At 39.9% G+C, this 20,388-nt stretch overlaps 1 protein-coding gene across 1 annotated transcript in view; it reads right to left on the bottom strand.

Annotated features, from left to right (window-relative positions):
- Positions 1 to 8,407: 8,407 nt before the first annotated feature.
- The window catches only part of lypla2 (lysophospholipase 2), a 33,855-nt gene continuing 21,874 nt past the window's right edge, over positions 8,408 to 20,388 (bottom strand). Inside the window, exons 7-10 of the mRNA XM_078567031.1 lie at positions 18,154 to 18,227; positions 17,968 to 18,069; positions 15,721 to 15,894; positions 8,408 to 12,098 (exon numbers count right to left, since the gene is read on the bottom strand). Coding sequence (XP_078423157.1) covers positions 12,048 to 12,098; positions 15,721 to 15,894; positions 17,968 to 18,069; positions 18,154 to 18,227 — 401 coding nt within the window. The 3' untranslated portion in view covers positions 8,408 to 12,047. The remainder of the gene's footprint in view (positions 12,099 to 15,720; positions 15,895 to 17,967; positions 18,070 to 18,153; positions 18,228 to 20,388) is intronic.

Below are 20,388 nucleotides of genomic sequence, written 5' to 3'. Positions count from 1 at the left end.
TTCTAAACTGAAATCTAATTAAAGCGGCACCTTACAGAACACCTGGAACATGCACTTCAGGATTAAATCCCATTGCAAACATTTCCAACCAGCTTTAGCTTTAATTCCTTTTCCACCTTTGCTAATGTACAAATGCTTTGAGCATGGATATGTTTCCTGCTCCAAAATGCATTATCTTGCATTTATTTATATTAAAATCCACTTGCTATTCCATAGCCCATCTGCCAGATATTTCTTCTCTCCTGCTTTTGTAATGTATCCCCATCAGTCCCATGTGCAAAGCCTGGCAGACTAACTGATTGTGACAATTGAAAAGCAATTCAGAAACCAATGTGAAGGCCATAGTAACAAGCACAGAAAATCACTATGATTAAGAGTGTGTAAATCCAGAGCAGTGATTAAATACTTGTGCTTTAAAAGCCTGAAGACTGCTGAAGGAAAGAAAGGTTGAGGGAGATAAACAGTTTGAAAGTTTTGAGGTCAGTAGAAGGCTATGTGATGAGTCTTAATTTCAGCACAATGGGATAAAAGGAGCAGTGTTCAGGATGGTGCATTTGGAGCTTAAAAAACAATGAGAAGGGAAAGTTCAGAGGAAGATTGATTACAATAGTACTATAAAGCAGAACAGGCAAAAAGGATATGACTGAGCGAGCTAACATGTACACATGACCTCTCAACATGCAAGGCCTCTCAATTAACTCATCCCAAAGAGATGCTAAACAAACTTTCTCTAGCGTTATGTCTTGAGTGAATTTGGGCTTTACACAGCACTAAGCTGCTCAGTAGAAAATTGTTTGTCACAAAAGAGAAGCTGAGCTTCTTGAAGGCAGATCACAGTTGAGAAAATGTTACTTCAGTAGCATCCTTCTCCCCATGACCGCTACCACAGAGAAGGGCAAAAGGGATATTGCCGTGGAAAACATGATGACCTCTAAACTCCCCTTCACGTCTCACACCATCCTGATTTGTACAATGATTGCAGTTCTTTTGTTGTCATTGGGTCAACATCCTGGAAGCTTAAGGAGCTGGGAAATTAAAAACTTAAATTTTTTTGGATAGTAAGGGTTCAGCCAAACATCTCAGTTACCCTATATTTAAGTGATGTCAGCAGAAAGGAAGTGAATAGCTGGTTTGTCTTTTTTGGCCCTAAGTTCTGGAACTTCCTCTGTAAATCTCTCTGCTTCTCTACGTCTATCTTATCCTTTAAGATGCTCCTTAAAACCTACTTCTCTGGCCAAGCTTTTGCTCACCTGTCCCAATATCTCATGTGGCTTGGTGTCAAATTTGTTTGATAACGCACCTGTGAAGTGCCTTGGATGTTTTACTATGTATGAATGCAATTTGTTGCTGCTGTTGAATTGTCACAACTTATTGGCTGATTCGATCTGCTCCCCCATTAACTTTGAATAATCGTCCATTAAATTTGCCACAGCAAGTTATGTCTAGTAATTAACAGTCTAAGTATGCTTAACAACATAATAGTTGTTACTGACTGCCAATCAAGCTTTCTTGCCCAGAAAATAAATTATATGAGAGGGATCTCATTCCTTCAGGTTGTGAATTGTTCTAGATTTGTCTCTTTTCCCTCCATTTCACTCAATCCAATCATCCTTTCACTCTTTATTTCGCTTTCATTCAATTCACCCACTCTCAGGCATTCCTTCTTCTGTATATGTATCGATCTTTTAATCTCATTCGTTAAGGAGATACACTTTTGACCCTTTTTTCACCCAAGTCCCACGTGTCATTTTATCCTTGCTGCATCATTATCAGCTCACTCCTGGCAACTTTGTGGGTAAAATTTTTAAAACATAAAAGTGCATGAATAAGTGTAACGAACTATGTTTATATACTAACAGTTCAGCTGTTATATGCTTAAACAGGGAAAGCCGCATCATGGATATTGCAAAAAGTTTGATTTTCTTCTCAGGTTGCTATTGGACATTGGCAGTACCGAGAAATGCCTATGAGGCGTTTGATGGCATAAGCAAGATGTGGTCTATCATTCAGTTATAGACCAATCAGCATGGTGGCACAAACCACTGATACTCCAACAAGCCTTGGTGTATGGCACTGACCAACGAGGAGCTTGTGGCACCTGCTTAGAAGTTGGACGCACCGACTCTGCAAAGAGTGAAGACAATTCAGAGCTGAAGTCCCAGCCGAGAGTCTCTTTTCATTTGGGGCTCTCGGGAACTTGTAGTTCTGTGTAATTGATGACAGAGGTTGTTCTGACAACTTCTGCCATTTTAAGAAGGTTCAGGGCAACACAGGCATCTCTGTTCAGAAGAGAAAAAGACTGATCACGGATGACGAACATCAGCTCCAAAGATTTGCCGCCACACCTTAGTGGTTCCAGAATCATGCCTATAACCGGAAGTCAGATTCCTCTGGGCCAATAGAGCGATGTGTCTGTCGTTCATAGCCAGAGGTGTCTCAGCCATGGTTCCTTGTCCGAGAGCACTTTAACACCGGCACCCAGGTCCAATTTAAAGTTGCAAGGTGACCATTAACCGAGATGTCCATGTTCCAGAATGAAAACCCCTGATCTTTGACCTCACGCAAGAAGCATGGTTTGGTACCTCGACCTCGTGAATTGTCTTGGGATCATCTGTGCGTTTGGTTGTGTTAGCTTTGCATAGCTTTCCAAAGTGTCCTATGCAGTTGAAATTGAAACACTGTGCTGAGACTGCTGGACATTGACCATGCCTGTGGGGTCACTTGGTTCCACAATACTGACATGGTTGCCCACCCTCTAGTAGTCGGTTAGGGTATTACTTCCCTTGGCCTGGAGCACCCCTGCTCCTCTACTGTTTCACTAGCTTGACAGTGGGGTTGCTCTGTATCATGGCTTGTTTTCATTCTTTAAAATGGATCTGTGCTGCAAATTGATTTCGGATTGCTTGCCAATCTGAATGGCCTTTTCAAGGGTAAATCTTCATAGCTTGAAGCATGTTTGAAGGTGCATCATCTGCTACTTTGACAACAATTCTGTCCCTGATTAGCTCTGATTTCAGGTCACCAATCACAGCCATTCTGTGCAGCTCATTAATGGAGTCAACAGATTCTCCCAATTGTTGGACACGTTTGTTAAACTTTGCTCTTGCAAGAATCTTGTTACTGTGTGTCAAGTCATTTTATAACTTTGCCAAATATTGCAGAAGATTCATTGATTCCCTGTCTATTATTATATAATTGGCTATTGGACCTACTGAATAAAGCGGTGTATTAATCTGTTCAGCTTCTATCTTTTTGTGTCAACCTGAAGCAACCATGTGCCTAAGGAATCTCTTTCCCAATTTCCCAAATTCCTCAATTTTATGAGTGGTCTGGGTCTTGGATAAGTTCAAACAGGTCTGGTAAGGTAGACTTTTGATCTACAGTCATTTAAAGTTATAAGTGTGTATCTCTTTAAATGCCATTAGGAAATCCAAGATGATGCTGCTTTATGCCTCTTCTCAATGAGGTTTCCTGCACTTGTCAGTTTTGGTGGGCTCCCACAGTATTGGCTTTCATGATTTCTGCATTTAAAAATCTTCAGTAGCGGCTCCTGGGATTGACCTTTTTTGAGTCTTCCCCGCAGTCTGCAAGTATTTTTGGGTCATGAAACTGTTGATTCATGGCCTTTGCTGGGTTTTTCAAGCTGCCGATTATTTGTTAATTTTTTTTCATTTGGGCAAGCTTGTCTGCCATGTGGTCAGGTACCGACGTGGACTGTGATAAAAACAAAAAACTGCGGATGCTGGAAATCCAAAACAAAAACAGAAACAGAAATACCCGGAAAAACTTAGCAGGTCTGATCCTCCATGAGGACTCGAAACGTCAACTGTGCTCTTCTCCGCCGATGCTGCCAGACCTGCTGAGTTTTTCCGGGTATTTCTGTTTCTGCTTTTGTTACCGACGTGGTCTGTTTGCTTTAAAACGGCTATTCTGGCTGCTGCTGACTTAAAGCTTTTAAAAACTCACTCTGGCCAAGAACTTGAGTTTTTTTTTTCATGCACCCCTGGCAGGTCTTCTGACTCTGCACTCCGAGCACCGAAGCTGGACTTCCACGGGATTCAATGGAGTCTTCTGCTGCAGTGTGGAGTTTTATTTCTGCCACCTGCTTCCGAGCTACTTTTGAGCTTTTCTCAGGCGATCTCCTTCTGCACCTTTGCTTCTAGTGCTTTTCATTGTCAGAATTCTTTTTCAATCTTCCAGGTTTTAAATTTCTTTAACAACCCAGAACCTGCCACCATGTTGTAAGATATTTTGTGTAGTTCAGTAGGTGACATGAAGAGGTTCTGAGTCTTGTATGGTTTAACGGTAAGTAGGTTAGGACATCATTGCAGGAGTTCCTCAGGGTAGTGTCCTAGGTCCAACCATCTTCAGCTGCTTCAACAATGACCTTCCTTCCATTATAAGGTCAGAAGTGGGAATGTTCGCTGGTGATTGCACACTGTTCAGCATCATTTACGACTCCTCAGATACTGAAGCAATCCATGTCCAAATGCAGCAAGACCTGGACAATATCCAGGCTTGGGCTGACCAGTGCCAAGTAACATTCGCACCACACAAGTGTGAGGCAATGACCATCTCCAATAAGAGAGAATCTAATCATCGCCCCTTGACATTCAATGGCATTCCCATCGCTGAATCCTCCACTATCAACATCCTGGGGGTTACCATTGACCAGAAACTGAACTGGACTAGCCATATAAATACTATGGCTACAAGAGCAGGTTAGAGGCAAGGAATCCTGCGGTGAGTAACTCACCTCTTGACTCCCCAAAGCCTGTCCACCATCTACAAGGCACAAGTCAGGAGTGTGATGGCATACTCCCCACTTACCTGGATGAGTGCAGCTCCCACACCACTCAAGAAGGTTGACACAATTCAGGACAAAGCAGCCCGCTTGACTGGCACCCCTTCCACAAACATTCATTCCCTCCACCGCTGATGCACAGTAGCAGCAGTGTGTACCATCTACAAGGTGCACTGCAGGAACTCACCAAGGCTCCTTAGCTAGTACCTTCTAAATCCACCATTACCATTTAGAAGGATTGTTGGAATTCTCATCCCGCCCATGGACAAGGTTTCATTAAAAAATCCAAAGGCCGCCCGGCCGATTCGCCCATCCTGCTAACCTTGAGGTTGGACGGGTAACGAATTTAAAAAAAATTAATTAAGGGCCTTAATAGGCCTCTTAATTGTTGGTGGGTGTGCTGCCGATTCTCGTATGCCTGCCGACCGAAATATCGTGTGACTGTGTGACAACATTGGGATGCTTGCCTGATGTCTTTGTGCGCTATTTTATGCCCGATCCAATCGGGCGTGCTCCCGTCTGCGCGATGTAAAATCCTGCCCTTGGTTTTAATGCAGTTAGAAGCTAAAATATTGCATATTTACACCCCAAATATAGTGTCTGAATCAGTACAATACGATTGCTAAATGCTGGAATGTAGTTTTAAAAAAAAAATTCTTTGCATTTTAGGTCAAGATTAGTGGTATTGGCAATTACAGAATCCTTATGGCCTCGAAGAATGAAACATCTACTACAACATCTAACAGTTGTATTTTTAAATAAATTAATTTAAATGTTCCATAGAACTGTTTCAGTAGCAGTCCATGAGATTAACATGTAGTTGCTGAGGATGATGAGAAGGAAATCTAGAATTAGCACAAAACATTCTGAACTACATCTGGATGTCACAAGACAAAACAGCTGTGATATGAAAAACACCAGGACTGATTTGGGAATATGTTGATACTGTACTTGTGAATTCAATGATTTACTGTAATACTTTTAAGTTTTACTTACCAGAATTGATAAACTGTGCCAGATGGTTTGAAGTTTTACAAGTTACATGACTGATTTGGCTTCATGTTGTCTTGTTGTTCACACAAAATATCAGAAATGTTTAGCCATCTGGGATTGAATCTTTGGCCTTTTAACTCCATTGAATTCTATATCATTCAAAGTAATTTAAAAGTGTACACATGGGCTGGGTGCAGCTACTGGTGCATTTGAAGCTTTTACATTTTAGATTAATACCACAGAAATGATTTTATTCCAAGCGAACACTATGTTTTAGTGAGTATATAGATTTATTTTCTGACTTTGACATTAAAAAAGTGTCATTTGCAGCTCACAAACTGTCCCTCCTGCAGTTTCAAGTGATGCCAGGTCTGGTGAAGGGTATTTATGTTCAAGAATCATGTGATCACGAGTGACAGGACTCTTATCAAGTGCTAGAAGTTGTAGATTAGTAGCTCTGGAGCCCCTAAATCTGTTTATGGTCACACCTCTCATACACTGCTCATAATCCACTTCATTAGGGCTGAAAATTAAGGGAAATTCTACTTCACAGTCTCCATTCTACCTTTTAAATTTAAAATATTTGTGACAAAGAGCCTTGTGCAAATATCATTCAAACAAGCAAATATTTAAGTTTGTCTCTGTTACTGTAGCTGCACAACTGCCAAATAGTCAATTCAATTGATTTTAAAAGTTTGGATTAAATGCAGGTAAACAAAGCATGTACTGCAATATGAAATTACCAGCTAGAAAATTCCTTTACTCGGGCAAGTGGAGGGGGCCAATGCGCTGGCAATTGGAAACTTGAGTGCAAATTAAAATTTCATGCATAGCATAAACTCTTATGCCATTATAAATAAAGCTTCGATTTAACATAACAAATCTCCTGTGGCATTGCTTAATACATATCAATTCAAAATGCATTTTTTCACCTAATTTTCCTGCAGGCAAACTGTCAAGTTATAGCTGATGCATCTAAATGAGGGAATGTACCATGTTGGCCTGATTCGAAATACACTGCCTGAAAGTATTGATAGAGCTGCCACTATCCCAATTTTCAAGAGAATTAGATAAATATTTTAAAAAGAAAAATTTGCAGGGACACGGGAAGAGTTGGGAGTGTAACAAATTGAATATTTGTTACAACGAGACCAATTGGCTTCCCGCTGTGCTAAATTCTATAACACAAATCAGAAATAAAGAAATTAATTGCAGTTTAAAAATTAAAATGTTACAAAAATGATCCAAAAAAGTCACTCCAATTTTTTTTTGGGGGGAGGCAGGGAGTGAGAATGTTTTCAGTTACTCTTGCAAGTTGAGAATTTTAGTACGGGAAGCAATATTTGTAGCAAGCACAAAAAAAAAAGCACATCTCGACAACATTATTCTGAGTTACAAACGTCCATGTTAGCTGGGCTAATGTGGATAATGTGTATACAAATCTGACTGCCCTCACTGCTGTCCTATTTCAGAATGTGCCTCCCACAACCAAAGAAAGGGATGAAAGACAGAGTGCGAGGTGTTTCTAAGATTGTCAAGACAGGCTAACAGTTTGCTAATTCAGTCAAAGGTGTAACCAAACAAAACCCCACAGCCAGCTCACTAGCATCAATGACTATTCATCGCCTCAGTCTTGTGCTTCAACTAGTCAGGATAATGGGTGGGATTTTCTGCACCCGCCACCGCGATCTTCTGGTCCTGCCACAAGTCAATGGACTTCTGGCTGGGGCACTGCCTCACCCCGCGGTAGGGACGGAAAATTCCGGCCGGATTATGTTTTTTTAAAATTCAGTTAGAAATAACATTCTTTCCAAATCCTTTCTGAAAATAAAATCCCAAGATGCGACACCATCTTTCAGAAGATGTTGCAAGCATCTTTCCAAAATTTTCAGTGCAGATCTTCACCCAATAGCTTCCTCCTCGCAACAGCATAAGTGCCAACCTGCCATGAGGGGCATCAGAGGCAGTCAAAACCATACTCTTCAAATTTGAGTCTGCCACAGCCACCTTCTGGATAATCATACAAGACAGAAAGATACTCCAAAAAATTATATTATAAAGAGAGAACTTTATTCAGATTGCTCAGTTCCTTTTTTTAAACCATATCATACATTGTGAAACTATCAACTAGCATTAGCCTGGAAGAAAAAGGGTTGGGGACTGTTACTGCAGGAGGATTCTACTTAAAAAGTCTGCAAAAATATCTAGAGGAGAGAGGAAGGGGGAAAAATTAGTAGAGGAAATAAAATAATTGGAACAGACCATATGCCGCTTATATCAGAATTTAAAACTTAATACCCATATATTGAAACTATGAAACCTTGGGTTGCCCTGGAGTGACCAGGAATTAATCTCTTGGACATTGTTGTGAACAACTCACAAGAAAAATCATAGCATTAAAAATAACTGCCTTTGTGTTTTACATTTTCTTTGAGCACTTTTGTTCATTGAGTATAAAAATGTTGGATATGAAAGACGGCTGTTTGGGCTGGATGGTTGTGAATAGGTCATGAGATGAAGCCTCCAGCAATATGCTCAACCAGATTTGGCAATCCTAATGAAATCTAAATGTGCTTCCTCATTATTGCTGAAGACACACTCAGAAAACACTTTCCTGATGGACTTTCTCTTTATTCAATTTCACATTACAAGGAGACTGGAGGACAAAAATAAAATACTGTGGGTAAAATAATCAGATTTAACCACAGCGATGGAATGGAAAAGCATAGTCACATAGAAATTGATTACTTTTTTTGAAGGGTGCATTGACAAATGGTTTCTTTCAATGTGTTCAATTACCAATTCTTGCGTGACATCACCTTAAGATGTTAAGAACTGAGCAATTCTCTAAACTGCAACAATCACCATGACTGTATAATTGTAGATTAAAGTAAAAATTTGAGAGTTAATGCAATGAGCTTTGAATATTGAGTACACTGGCTTGTTCTCAATGTTGTCTGTGAAACACATTTGTGAATGCATGCAATGGTATAAATATTTAATTTTAATCTGTAATTAATTGTCAATGCTGCCCAGCAGTCACTATTTGGAGCATTTACCACTCAACACAGATACATTTTCTATCACTTACATTTGTAAGACACATTTAATGATTTGTTAATTTACAACTGTAATTTTCTACCAGAAGGAATGTGAGGTAGAACCAAATCAATTTTTGCTTTGATAACTACTGTTGGATGAACCTAGCATGAATGTTTAGGAAGATCTTCCCATGCCCCACCAACCATACTCCTTGAGGTTACATTCCTGGATGTCAGCTTCCCGTAATTGGGACAGGAAGGCAAGCTTGCTCTCCACCTCAAATGCCATTGGAGCTCTGTGCTAAACTGGCAAGAGCCTTACTAAAAATTAAAACCAAAATGACCTTGCACTACCTCCCTCTCCTCACAGCATTGCAACCTAGTGAAGCATATTAGAAAATCATACCGTTAGGCTCTGATCAAAGTGAGAAAATAAAATTTACATGCACACTAAAATGCCTGCAGGCTGCTCAGCAGTCACGGCTGTGATTTGAGCTGCATGTCCTCAGAAGCCATTTTCCAGATAAAACTTTCAAGCTATGTTTTCAGAACCTCTGAACAAACTACAGGGTATTTCTTACAACATAATATGAATTTACATCTTGTCCCAGTATAAGAAAAATTATTTTCTTCCATCCTCCTTCAAAGTGGTCAGTCCACTCCCATGGTCACTCTAACTAACCACATACACATCATGACTACTTCTATTTTTCTCTTTTCTTGTAATAAAATGCTGTACCTCTGTCCAGTATCACCAACTCACAAAACTTATAGAAGATGCTATTTTAAAAGTTACATTTCTCAATACTTTTTTGTGACAAAGATACCCAACGATATGCTAAGTTTTATCCATTAAAAGTATACAATGCCATATACAAGTGGCTGGTCACATCTGGAGAGGTAGGCAGAAAAAAGCCAAAGTATTTATAATGGGAAAGCGACTGAGCACTTTAAAGGAGGGTCTCATATACTCAAAAAGGAATACTCAAAAGGAATTACCTAAAAGTGGTGATAGACATTAAAAACTAGCAATAGATTTTTTAAAAAGTTAACCCAATGACATCTCTTCTGGAACGGAGAGCAAACGAAAGAAAATGCCACAGTTAAAAAGATCATCTCATTAATTCTCCCTCACATCCTCCAATATTATCTACCTTATGTTACAGAGATTTCATGACATGCTATTTTTATTGAAGATATATGTGAAATGCATCAGGTGGAGTCCAGGTACAGCAATGATTTACCAAATCCAACCTTTAAGAAATCTAGTGCAAGTGCATATCACATGCTGTGTATAGAATTGTCACAGTAGGATTCTGTTTTGTGGCAAATGGATCCAAGGGTACTGTGTTACAATGCTTCAATGCAGTATCACTCAATACATATCAAAAACCTCAGATCTGTAATTTTACGTGAATGAATTTAGATTCTGCAGGTGCAGTTCTTGAAAAGAATTTGAACTCTTATGAAGGTGATGGCATTCATAGAAACTAGGACAATTTTGTTCTTTGCATAATTTTCAGCTTCATGATGTACTGAAGTGCTAACCAACTTGCATCACAATATGTTGGTCAGTAAAAATATTTTGCATAATTTACAACATTTTCTGTATTTTTAAGGTCAAAGCCTTTAACTTCTTTGCCAGCCAAATTAGTTTGTTGCTTTAAAAAGCTCCTGTGAAGCGCATTGCCCATTTTTGAGAAGTATTTTAAACAAACAGAGCATAACTGAAGGTAATGTTATACCATTGCAGTTTAGGGAATCAACCTCAACAGTTTGAGACAAAGATCCAGGTTTCTATACCATCTTTCCACTTCACTGTATTAGATACAGAGGGAACATCTTGGATAGAACTAAATCAACCACTTAACAAGTGACTTTTACACTTCTTAAATAACTGTCCCCCTAAGTCTTGACAGCTTTTCTACTCAATACACAGCACAGAGCTATGTCTAGTGGTTTAGAATTGGCACACCTCACTAGAGGGCAAGCAAGAATGATGGTCAACGAGGCAGGCTGGATCCAAACCTTTGGCTAGCAGAACAATGCTCTTTGGAGATAATGCTTTATAATTTTTAGGGGACATTTTGAGGATGGAACATTTTTTAAAAAATTCAGCAGTGTCAAAAGCCCTCATGTAAGTGGTGATCCTTCATCTGTAAACCTCACTCAATGGTTGCACGTATAGACTTTCCTGTGGGAGTCACTTAATAGCAGTCAATTAGTGGGGAGAGCTTGCCTAGGTGGATTTTTCCCTACCCCAGGGTGTTGAGATCAAATATCATGTCCACTTACTGCCACAGCTGAGATAAAAGCTGAGTAACTTACACTTTTTAATGCAACTTCCACACTTTCCTCTCACTGGTTTGGTACATGCGTTAGGCAAACATTCCACTTCCAGACTCCACTGCTATTCTCAAACAACTACTAGAAAATATACAAGATCCTGGTTCTTGTGATACCTGCCTCCATTCTGACAATCTAGCCATTACTGATCATCAATCATGCTGCACCAGTGCACTGTTGATAGAGATTAAGATCCCATCAGCTGAGAAAAACTATAGAATGTTTAGTCAGCAATCTTGTGTTGGTAGCCCTTAGGTTCATTTTGTGATTTATTTTGCTTTTCATTCTTGAATAGACATACTTCTTCATTGCTGTCTCTTGGTCCCGTCAGCCAATACAGTAGGACTATTTAAGCCTTGCACTTCTCCACAATTATACCAATATTGTTCCACAATTTAACAAGTGAGTGCATCAATTTGCAGGCAAAGCACAAAAAAATAGAGTACACCGATACTACATTAAGCATATTTTGAAGCTTTAACTCTAGTTGAGGTGAAATCCAAGATCAGAAAAGTATGGGTTACCCTTCTTGCTTGGAGGAACTTTATAAATTATGTCTCAAAATAAAAGCTGCATTAGGAATCTTTTTCTGACTATTTGAGCTGGAAAGAGTTAAAATTGAATAGGTACTTCCTGTCAAAGGCAGTCTTCACTATACTGATAAAATTACCTTTGAAGGGAATTAGGATTGTGCCAGTACAAATTGTGGATATATCCAGTCTACTTTACATTAAGAAAAAATATTAACTGTTACGAATAAAATGGTCTGTAAAAGATCTGAGGTTGGTAGCACATGGCTTGGTTTCAGTTGTCAGGTGAAAGTTGAAAGGTTGAGGAGGACCTCACAGATTTGCTCTCTTCAGTCAGACCGGTGGAAGCTGCTTTGCAATGAATTCTTTCACTGCCGTCATTTCCTGTGTGATAAAAAAAGTCTCATTAAATTCTTCAGACCAGAAAGGGAAGAAAAAGTTATTGAAGTCTTTGCAATTCCATGAAAGCAATGTACTTTTCTTTCAACTTACAATTCTTAGAATAAAATTAAGTTTCCTTATATAAATGTACATACGAACACGTGAATTAGGAGCAGGGGTAGACTATTTGGCCCCTTGAGCCTGCTGGCCTCAACTCCATTTTGCCCTCCTAATCACTTGCTGTACCCGCATACTAACTTCTATGATTCATGTACCAAGACACCAAGATCCCTCTGTACCTCAATGCTGCAATCTCTCTCCATGTAAATACTTTGCTTTTTTATTCTTCCTGTCAAAGTGGACAAGTTCACATTTTCCTACATTATACTCAATTTGCCAATTTTTTGCCCATTCACTTAATCTATGTATATCCCTTTGCAGACTCCTTATGTCCTCTTCACAACTTACTTTCCTACTTTGGTGTCATCAGCAAATTTAGCAACCATACATTCAGTCCCTTCGTCCAAGTCAATGATATAAATTGTAAATAATTGAGGCTCCAGCACTGATCCTTGTGGCACTTACACTCCTTATATCTTGCCAACTCGAAAATGACTCATTTATGCTTACTGTTTCCCTATCCAGCTAATATATTACCACCTACACTATGAGCTCTTATTTTGTGTAGTAACTTTTGATGTGGCATCTTAGCAAATGCCTTCTGGAAATCCAAGCACACCACATCTACAGATTCCCCTTTATCCACATTACTTTCTCAAAGAACCCTAATAAATTTGTCAAACAATTTCCCTTTCACAAAATCATGTTGACTCTGCCTGAGTACATTGCAATTTTCTAAATGCCTTGCTCTAACTTGCTTGATAATAGATTCCAGCATTTTCCCTATGACAGATGTTAAGCTAACTGGCCTGTAGTTTCCTTTCTGTCTCCCTCCTTTCCGGAATACAGTTACATTCACTATTTTCCAATCTGATGGGTCCTTTCCAGAATCTAGGGAATTTTGAAAAATTAAAACCAATACATCTATTGTCTCAGCAACCGCTTTTTTTAAAACACTAGGATGAAGTCCAGCAGGACCTGGGACTTGTCAGCTGTTAGTTCTAGTAATTTTCTCAGTAATCTTTCCCTGGCAATTGTAATTGTTTTAAGTTCCTCTCTCCTTTTCAGCTCTCGATTTGCAGTTACTTCAGGGATGTTACTTGTGTCTTCTACAGTGACGACAGATGCAAAATATCTGTTCAATTAATCCACCATTTTCTTATTTTCCATTATTCATTTCCCGGACTCTCTCTCTAGAGGACCAACACTTATTTTACTTACTCTTTTCCTTTTTAAATGCCTGTAGAAACCCTTACTATCTGTTTTTATATTTCTAGCTAGTTTTCTCTTGTACGCTAATTTCCCCCATCTTATTATATTTTTAGTTATTCTTTACTGTTTTTATATTCTGTCCAATATTCTAAACTGCCACTAATCTTCACGGATACTGTACGATCTTTAAGTTCCTTAATTAGCCACAAATGGTGCGTCCTTCCCTAAAGTCTCTTTTTCTCACTGGAATGCATCTTTGCTGAGTGTGATGAAATATCTCCTTAAATACCTGCCACCTGCTCTACTGACCTATCCCTTAACCTAACTTCCACATTCACTTTGGTCAGCTCTGTCTTCGTGCCCTCATAACTGCTCTTATTTAAGTTTAAAACACTAACCTTAGACCCACTCTTCTTTCCCTCAAACTGAATGTGAAATTCAATCATGTTATGATCACTGCTACCTAGGCACGCCTTTACTAGGAGGTCATTAATTAATCCGGTCTCATTGAACATTACCAGATCTAGAATAGCCTGCCCTCTGGTTGGCTCTAAAACTTGCTGCTCTAAGAAACTGTCCCAAAAAGACTCTTATGAACTCATCTTCCAGCTACCTTTGCCAATCTGATTCATCCAATCTATATATAGATTAAAGTCACCCATGATTATCACCGTACCTTTCACACAAGCCTCCTTTATTTCTTCCTCTATACCCCATCCTACACTGTAGTTACTGTTAGGGGGCCTATAAACTACTCCCACAAGTGACTTTTTATCTTTGGTATTTATCTCTACCAAAATTAATTCTACATCTTGATCTTTAGAAATAAGGTCACCTCTCTCTATTGTACTGTCATCCTTAATTAAGGAGATACCCCTCCACCTTTTCCTAGCTTTCTGTCCCTCTGAAATGCCATGTAACCTTGAATATTCATGCCCTGGCCTTTGTCATCTTGTAGCCATGTTTCTCTAATGTCTATCAGCTCATACATATTTATTTTTATTTGAGCTGACAATTCGTCCATTTTGTTACAAATGCTACCCACATTCAGATAGAGCCTTTAGTTCTGTCTTTTTACTATTTTTACAACCACTAGCCTTATCTGCTAGCACATTCTTAAGTTTGTATGCTCTGTCCCTTCCTGCCACGCTCTGATTATCATTACAATTGCTATCTTGCCTTGTCCTCTCACTTTAATTTATCACATCTTCTCTCACTTGATCTCTTACCTGCACTATTTAGTTTAAAGCCATCTCGACTGCCCTAGTTATACAACTCGCCAGAACACTGGTCCCCATGACAGTTCAGGTGAAGATAAATAATGCAATGTTTGAAGGGAATATCAGCACTTTCCGCTAATGAATGGGAACATGGTTTGGTTTCATGAAGTTGAGCCCGATTTCTGTGGAAACAATTGCAGGAGGACTCAAACCTTAGATCATGTGATAACATTTACCCCGAAGTCAGAGACTTTACCCATTAGGCCACACAGGCATTAAGTTTACTTGTTAGCCTGCATCACAGCAGATATCATAAATGATTTTTCCTTCTAGATATGACCTCTCTTTGTCTTCAAAGCTGCCATCATAACCACCCTCCTCAAAAAATCCATATGATTCATCAATCTTTGGAAACTATCACCCTATTGTCAGCCTCCCTTTTGTCCAAAATCCTTGAATATGTCACATTCCAAATCTATGGTTACCACTCCTGAAATTACTCATTTGAATCTCTAAAATTGGTTTGCCACCACAACCACAGCACAGAAACAGCTCTAGCCAATGTCTCAAATAGCATCCCACGAGTGTGACAGATTTGCATTAACCCTCCTTATCCTTGTTGACCTCTCTCCAGCCTCTGATAAAATCAATCACATCATCCACCTCCTACATAGCCTCTATTGTCCAACTCGGTGGGACTCAATTAGTTATTGCTCTACTTATACAATTATGGCAAAAGTTGCTTTGCTGCAAGATTTGACAAGGTTCTCTCACAGTCATTTGAACGGGGGGAGGTGGTCACAAAAAAAAAGTTATGTTAGCCAAGCCTAGAATTCTTTATAATAATGCTGCCAGGCCAGATTTGGCTAGTGATTACTTCACCGTTATTATCTTTTTCAGCATTTTATCAACTAATTAATGGGACCAGATAGTGAAGGGCCATATCTATGTGATAGAACCAATATTATAAATTAAGCAAATACCCAAATTATGGTGTTGTATTATAAATCGTTACATACAAGATTTAAATATTATAAACACAAGTTCAAAGAAACAACTGTGGCTGCACTCACCTGTGGACATGAGCAGTGCTGCATTAAATATGTTTTGAACTGAAGGTTTGCAGGGTTAATGATTGCCTTTAGCTTCAGTGCTGTCATTGAACCAAATGTTAATGGTATCATAGGATCCAATTCACCATGGCACTGCAGGATGCTAATATCCTTGTTGACATTGCTACCTGCTGCCTAGAATTACCAAAAAAATTCAAAAGATATTTTAAAAATTACATTAAATTCTCAATGTAGCCTTCTTTTGTCTGTTTAAACAATTGAAAGATATCCAAAAAGGGCAAGCTAATAAATAGGTGTGTACTTTTATGCATTTACACATCTGAGTTAGTTTAAGAACATCACTTTGTTATATTGATGTTAGCATCTGAAATGCAACACCACCTGCAAGTTCCCCTCCTAGCCACTCACCATCCTGACTTTGAAATACATCGCCATTCCTTCACTGTTGCTGGGTCAAATTCTGGGAACTCTCCCTAACAGCACTACGGGTGTACCTGCACCACAGGGACTGCACCAATTCAAGGGGGCAGCTCCGCCACCACCTTATCAAGGGCAATTAGGGATGGGCAATAAATGCTGCTCTAGCCAGCGACTCCTACATCCCGTAAATGAATAAATAAAAAAACCCCAAACCTTCCCATTCAGCGCTGCTTCTATAAGACACAGGTCCCTTATTGACAAATTTTATTGAGCATGAGCTGAAGTGATGAGTGGGTCATTTTCCACATTGTTCAGTGACAGACCAGGCCAACCACGATCACACATTTAATTCAATTTTAAACCAAACCATTTCAAATCTAGACTTAAATGTAGGCATAAATTAGTCAAATTGATTTTGATATTACTTTTGCAACTTAAATCTCAAATTATTCCAAATTCTAATGGTACAGCACACCTGGAGCATGCACTTTTGGATCTTATCAAATTCATGGTGAGACACTAAGGAGCTGTGGAGGAGCAAAGGGCTTTGGTGTCCATGTGCACAGATAACTGAAAGTTATTACAAATGTACAAAGCAGCTAATGGAAAGTTGGCCTTCACTCCAAGAGTTTGGAATGCAAAAGTGAGGAGCGGATGCTTCTACTGTACAAAGCCTTGGTTCAACCCTAAACGGGGTATTGCATTCTTTTGTGGCATCAACTTACAGAAAGCTATATAGGCCTTGGATGGAGAAAGCACAGGTTCACCAGAATTATATCAAGGCTTAAAGAGTTAAATTATGAAGTCAGGTTGCATAAATATAGCTTCTATTCCTTTGAGTTTAGAAGGTCAGTCAAGGGGTGATCAAATCAAAGTATTTAAAATGATAAAGGGAGTTGATAGGTTAGATACAGAGAAGCAAATTACTTTGGTGGGGGAATCCAGCCATTCAGGGGTGAAATCAGGAAGCGCTTTTTCCCCACACAAAAGGGCAGTGGAAATCTGGAATACTCTCCCCTTGCAGGCTGTGGATGCTGGGTCAACTGAAATTTTCAAGACTAAGAGTTTGATAGATTTCTGTGATCCAAATGAATGGCAGCGCAGGCTGGAGGGGATGAATGGCCTACTTCTGCTCTGACCGTCTAAATTTGGATTCTGGTTTATACTGCCAGGCTTTGCTTTTTAAAATATTAAACTGAAGTTAAGTGACATGCTAACATTCTTTGAAGAGCTGTTACAAAAAAAACAATTGACCAAAGTAATATACCTATTTCAAGGGCAATTGGAGTGTAGAGAAATAGCTATATAGCACGAACAGGTGTGTGCAAGAAAAGACAAAGAGCAACCTCCCACCACAGGTTTTTTACCTTTAAATTGCCCCATCTCTCTTGACGACATTGACTGCTAATGTTTGGTTCCACAGGCACCAGTGCCCGTGTAATATTCTGCCCGAGTCACTATTCTTTAGACAGGAACCTTCAAAGTGCACAGTGATAGACCATTCAACTATCACTATAGCCAAGGTTGTCCACACTAGCTCACTTCCAACTGAGCAGGGTTTAGCAATCAAGAGTGAAAACACCTTTTTACTAATCTACAAGGGCCAAGTGCCGTAATCCCACTGCCATTTCCTCAGATTAGGACTGAACATATAAACCCAGAGAGCCAGATCACTGGGACAACTTAGAGAGTTTTAACACTTAATTAGTTTTGGACACATTAAAATTGTGGCAGAACATTATTCCAAAATCTCAGATAAATATCTTTCTGCTGCAACACAGCACAATGCAATATGATCTACAGAGAAAATGTAAAATGTTGAGATACCTGTGGGAAAGTTTTGTGAAGAGGGAGCCAGCAACTCAGGGCTACAACACCAGCCAGTTTGTGATGGCATGTCAGAGCAGTGTACAGAGACAATGCACCACCCTATTGTGAGAAGAGGTTCATTATTTTTCTTGATCATGTGAAATAAGGTACTGAATATGTTTGGAAATAGTTCTAAAGATTCACCTGTGAAAATCCTCCGAGCATGATCCTATGTGAAGGAATTCCATTTTTGATCTCGTGTTCAATAACTGCTTTAACTTGGGGAAAAAAAGTGGACAATTATTTTAACAAACCACAATTCCTTAATCCCTCTAGTGCATATGGATCTCTGGATACAAATATGTAAGCATGCATTACAGAAGAGACCTTTTTTATATACTCCCTGCTCTTTTTAATGAGCACTACATCTATTATTTAATCTTTGCCACACCTGTGTGACCTAAATTTGCCTTTTGTCCATTTATGTGTATATTGTTTCAGATCTAAGCCTGCTGTGATATGATTTCACTTTCTTGGCTCTCACTCTTTAACTCATGTTGTCAGGTATGCTACCTTTCATCTCTTCCTTTTCAGTTAATTGTTCCCTCTCCATTGCTAGTCCTCAGCTTTCCCTTCTTTCTTGCCATCATTCCAGGGTTGAATCCCACTCAACCAAGTTTACCATAGGGTGCCTTCTGCCCTCAGCATACTATGACAGGACTATCATGATACCCATTATGGAGTTAAGAATAAAGGCTTCATCCTCCACTCTTGCTAACCTTTTCACTCAGCATGCTTATTGAAAGCCAACTACTGCCCAGTCCACTGACCACCATCCTTCCCTGGACCCTTCTGGCAAGCTCTGCCTCCCTTTGCAGATTGTCACAGAGGTCTACAGCACAGAAAAAGGCCCTTCCGCCCATCGAGTCTGTGCTGGTCAAACAAGTACCCAACTATTCTAATCCCATTTTCCAGCACGAGGCCCACAGCCTTGCATGGCATGGTATCGCAAGTGCACATCCAAATACTTAAATGTTATGAGGGTTTCTGCCTCTACCACCTTCCTTTTCAGGCAGAAAGTTCCAGATTCCCACCACTCTCTGGGTGAAAAAATTCTTCCTCACCTCCCCTCTAAACCTCCTGCCCCTTACCTTAAATCTATGCCCCTCATAATTTTATACATCTCAATCATGTCCCCCTTCAATTTCCTCTGCTCCAAGGAAAATAACCCCAGTCTATCCAATCTCTCCTCATGACTAAAACTCTTCAGCCCAGACAACATCCTGGTAAATCTCCTCTGCACTTTCTCTAGTGCAATCACATCCTTTCTATAATGCGGATTCCAGAAATGCACGCAATACTCTAGCTGTAGCCTAACCAATGTTTTATACAGTTCCAGCATAACCTCTCTGACCTTATATTCTAGGCCTCGGCTATTAAAGGCAAGTATCCCATATGCCTTCTTAACCGCCTTATCTACCTGTCCCGCTACCTTAAGGGACCGGTGGACATGCACACCAAGGTCCCTCAGATCCTCGGTACTTCCCAGGGTCCTACCATTCATTGTGTATTCCCATGCCTTGTTTGTCCTGTTCAAGTGCATCAACTCACACTTATCCGGGTTAAATTCCATTTGTCACTGATCAGCCCATCTGACCAGCCCGTCTATATCCTCCTGTAATCTAAGGCTATCCTCTTCACTATTTACCACCCCACCAATTTTCGCGTCATCCACGAACTTACTGATCAACCCTCCTACATTCAAGTCTAAATCGTTTATATATACCACAAACAGCAAGGGAACCAACAACGTTCCCTGTGAAACCCCACTGGACACAGGCATCCAGTCACAAAAACACCCCTCGACCATCACCCTCTACTTCCTGCCACTCAGCCAATTCTGGATCCAATTTGCCAAATTGCCTTTGATCCCATGGGCTCTTACCTTCGTTATCAGTTTCCCATGTGGGACCTTATCAAAAGCCTTGCTGAAGTCCAAGTAGACTACATCAAATGCATTGCCCTCATCTACACATCTGGTCAACTCCTCGAAAAATTCAATCAAACTGGTCAGACATGACCTCCCCTTAACAAAACCATGCTGACTGTCCTTGATTAATCCCTGCCCTGTGTATATTAATTCTGTCCCTCAGAGTTGCTTCCAATAGTTTCCCCACCACTGAGGTTAGACTGACTGGCCTGTAGTTCCCTGGTTTGTCCCTTCCTCCCTTCTTGCATAACGGTACCACATTGGCTGTCCTCCAGTCCTCTGGCACCTCTCCTGTGGCCAGAGATGTATTGAAAATTATTGCCAGCGCCTCTGCTAGCCCCTTGCCTCACTCAACAACCTGGGATACATTTCATCCGGGCCTGGAGATTAATCTACTTTTAAGTTTGCCAGGCCACTTAGAACTTCCCTCCCTTTCTATGCTAATTTCT

This window comes from Cetorhinus maximus, chromosome 21 (genome assembly GCF_964194155.1).
Source record: "Cetorhinus maximus chromosome 21, sCetMax3.hap1.1, whole genome shotgun sequence".
NCBI lineage: Eukaryota > Metazoa > Chordata > Chondrichthyes > Lamniformes > Cetorhinidae > Cetorhinus > Cetorhinus maximus.
This window is presented reverse-complemented; position numbering and strand designations above follow the sequence as displayed.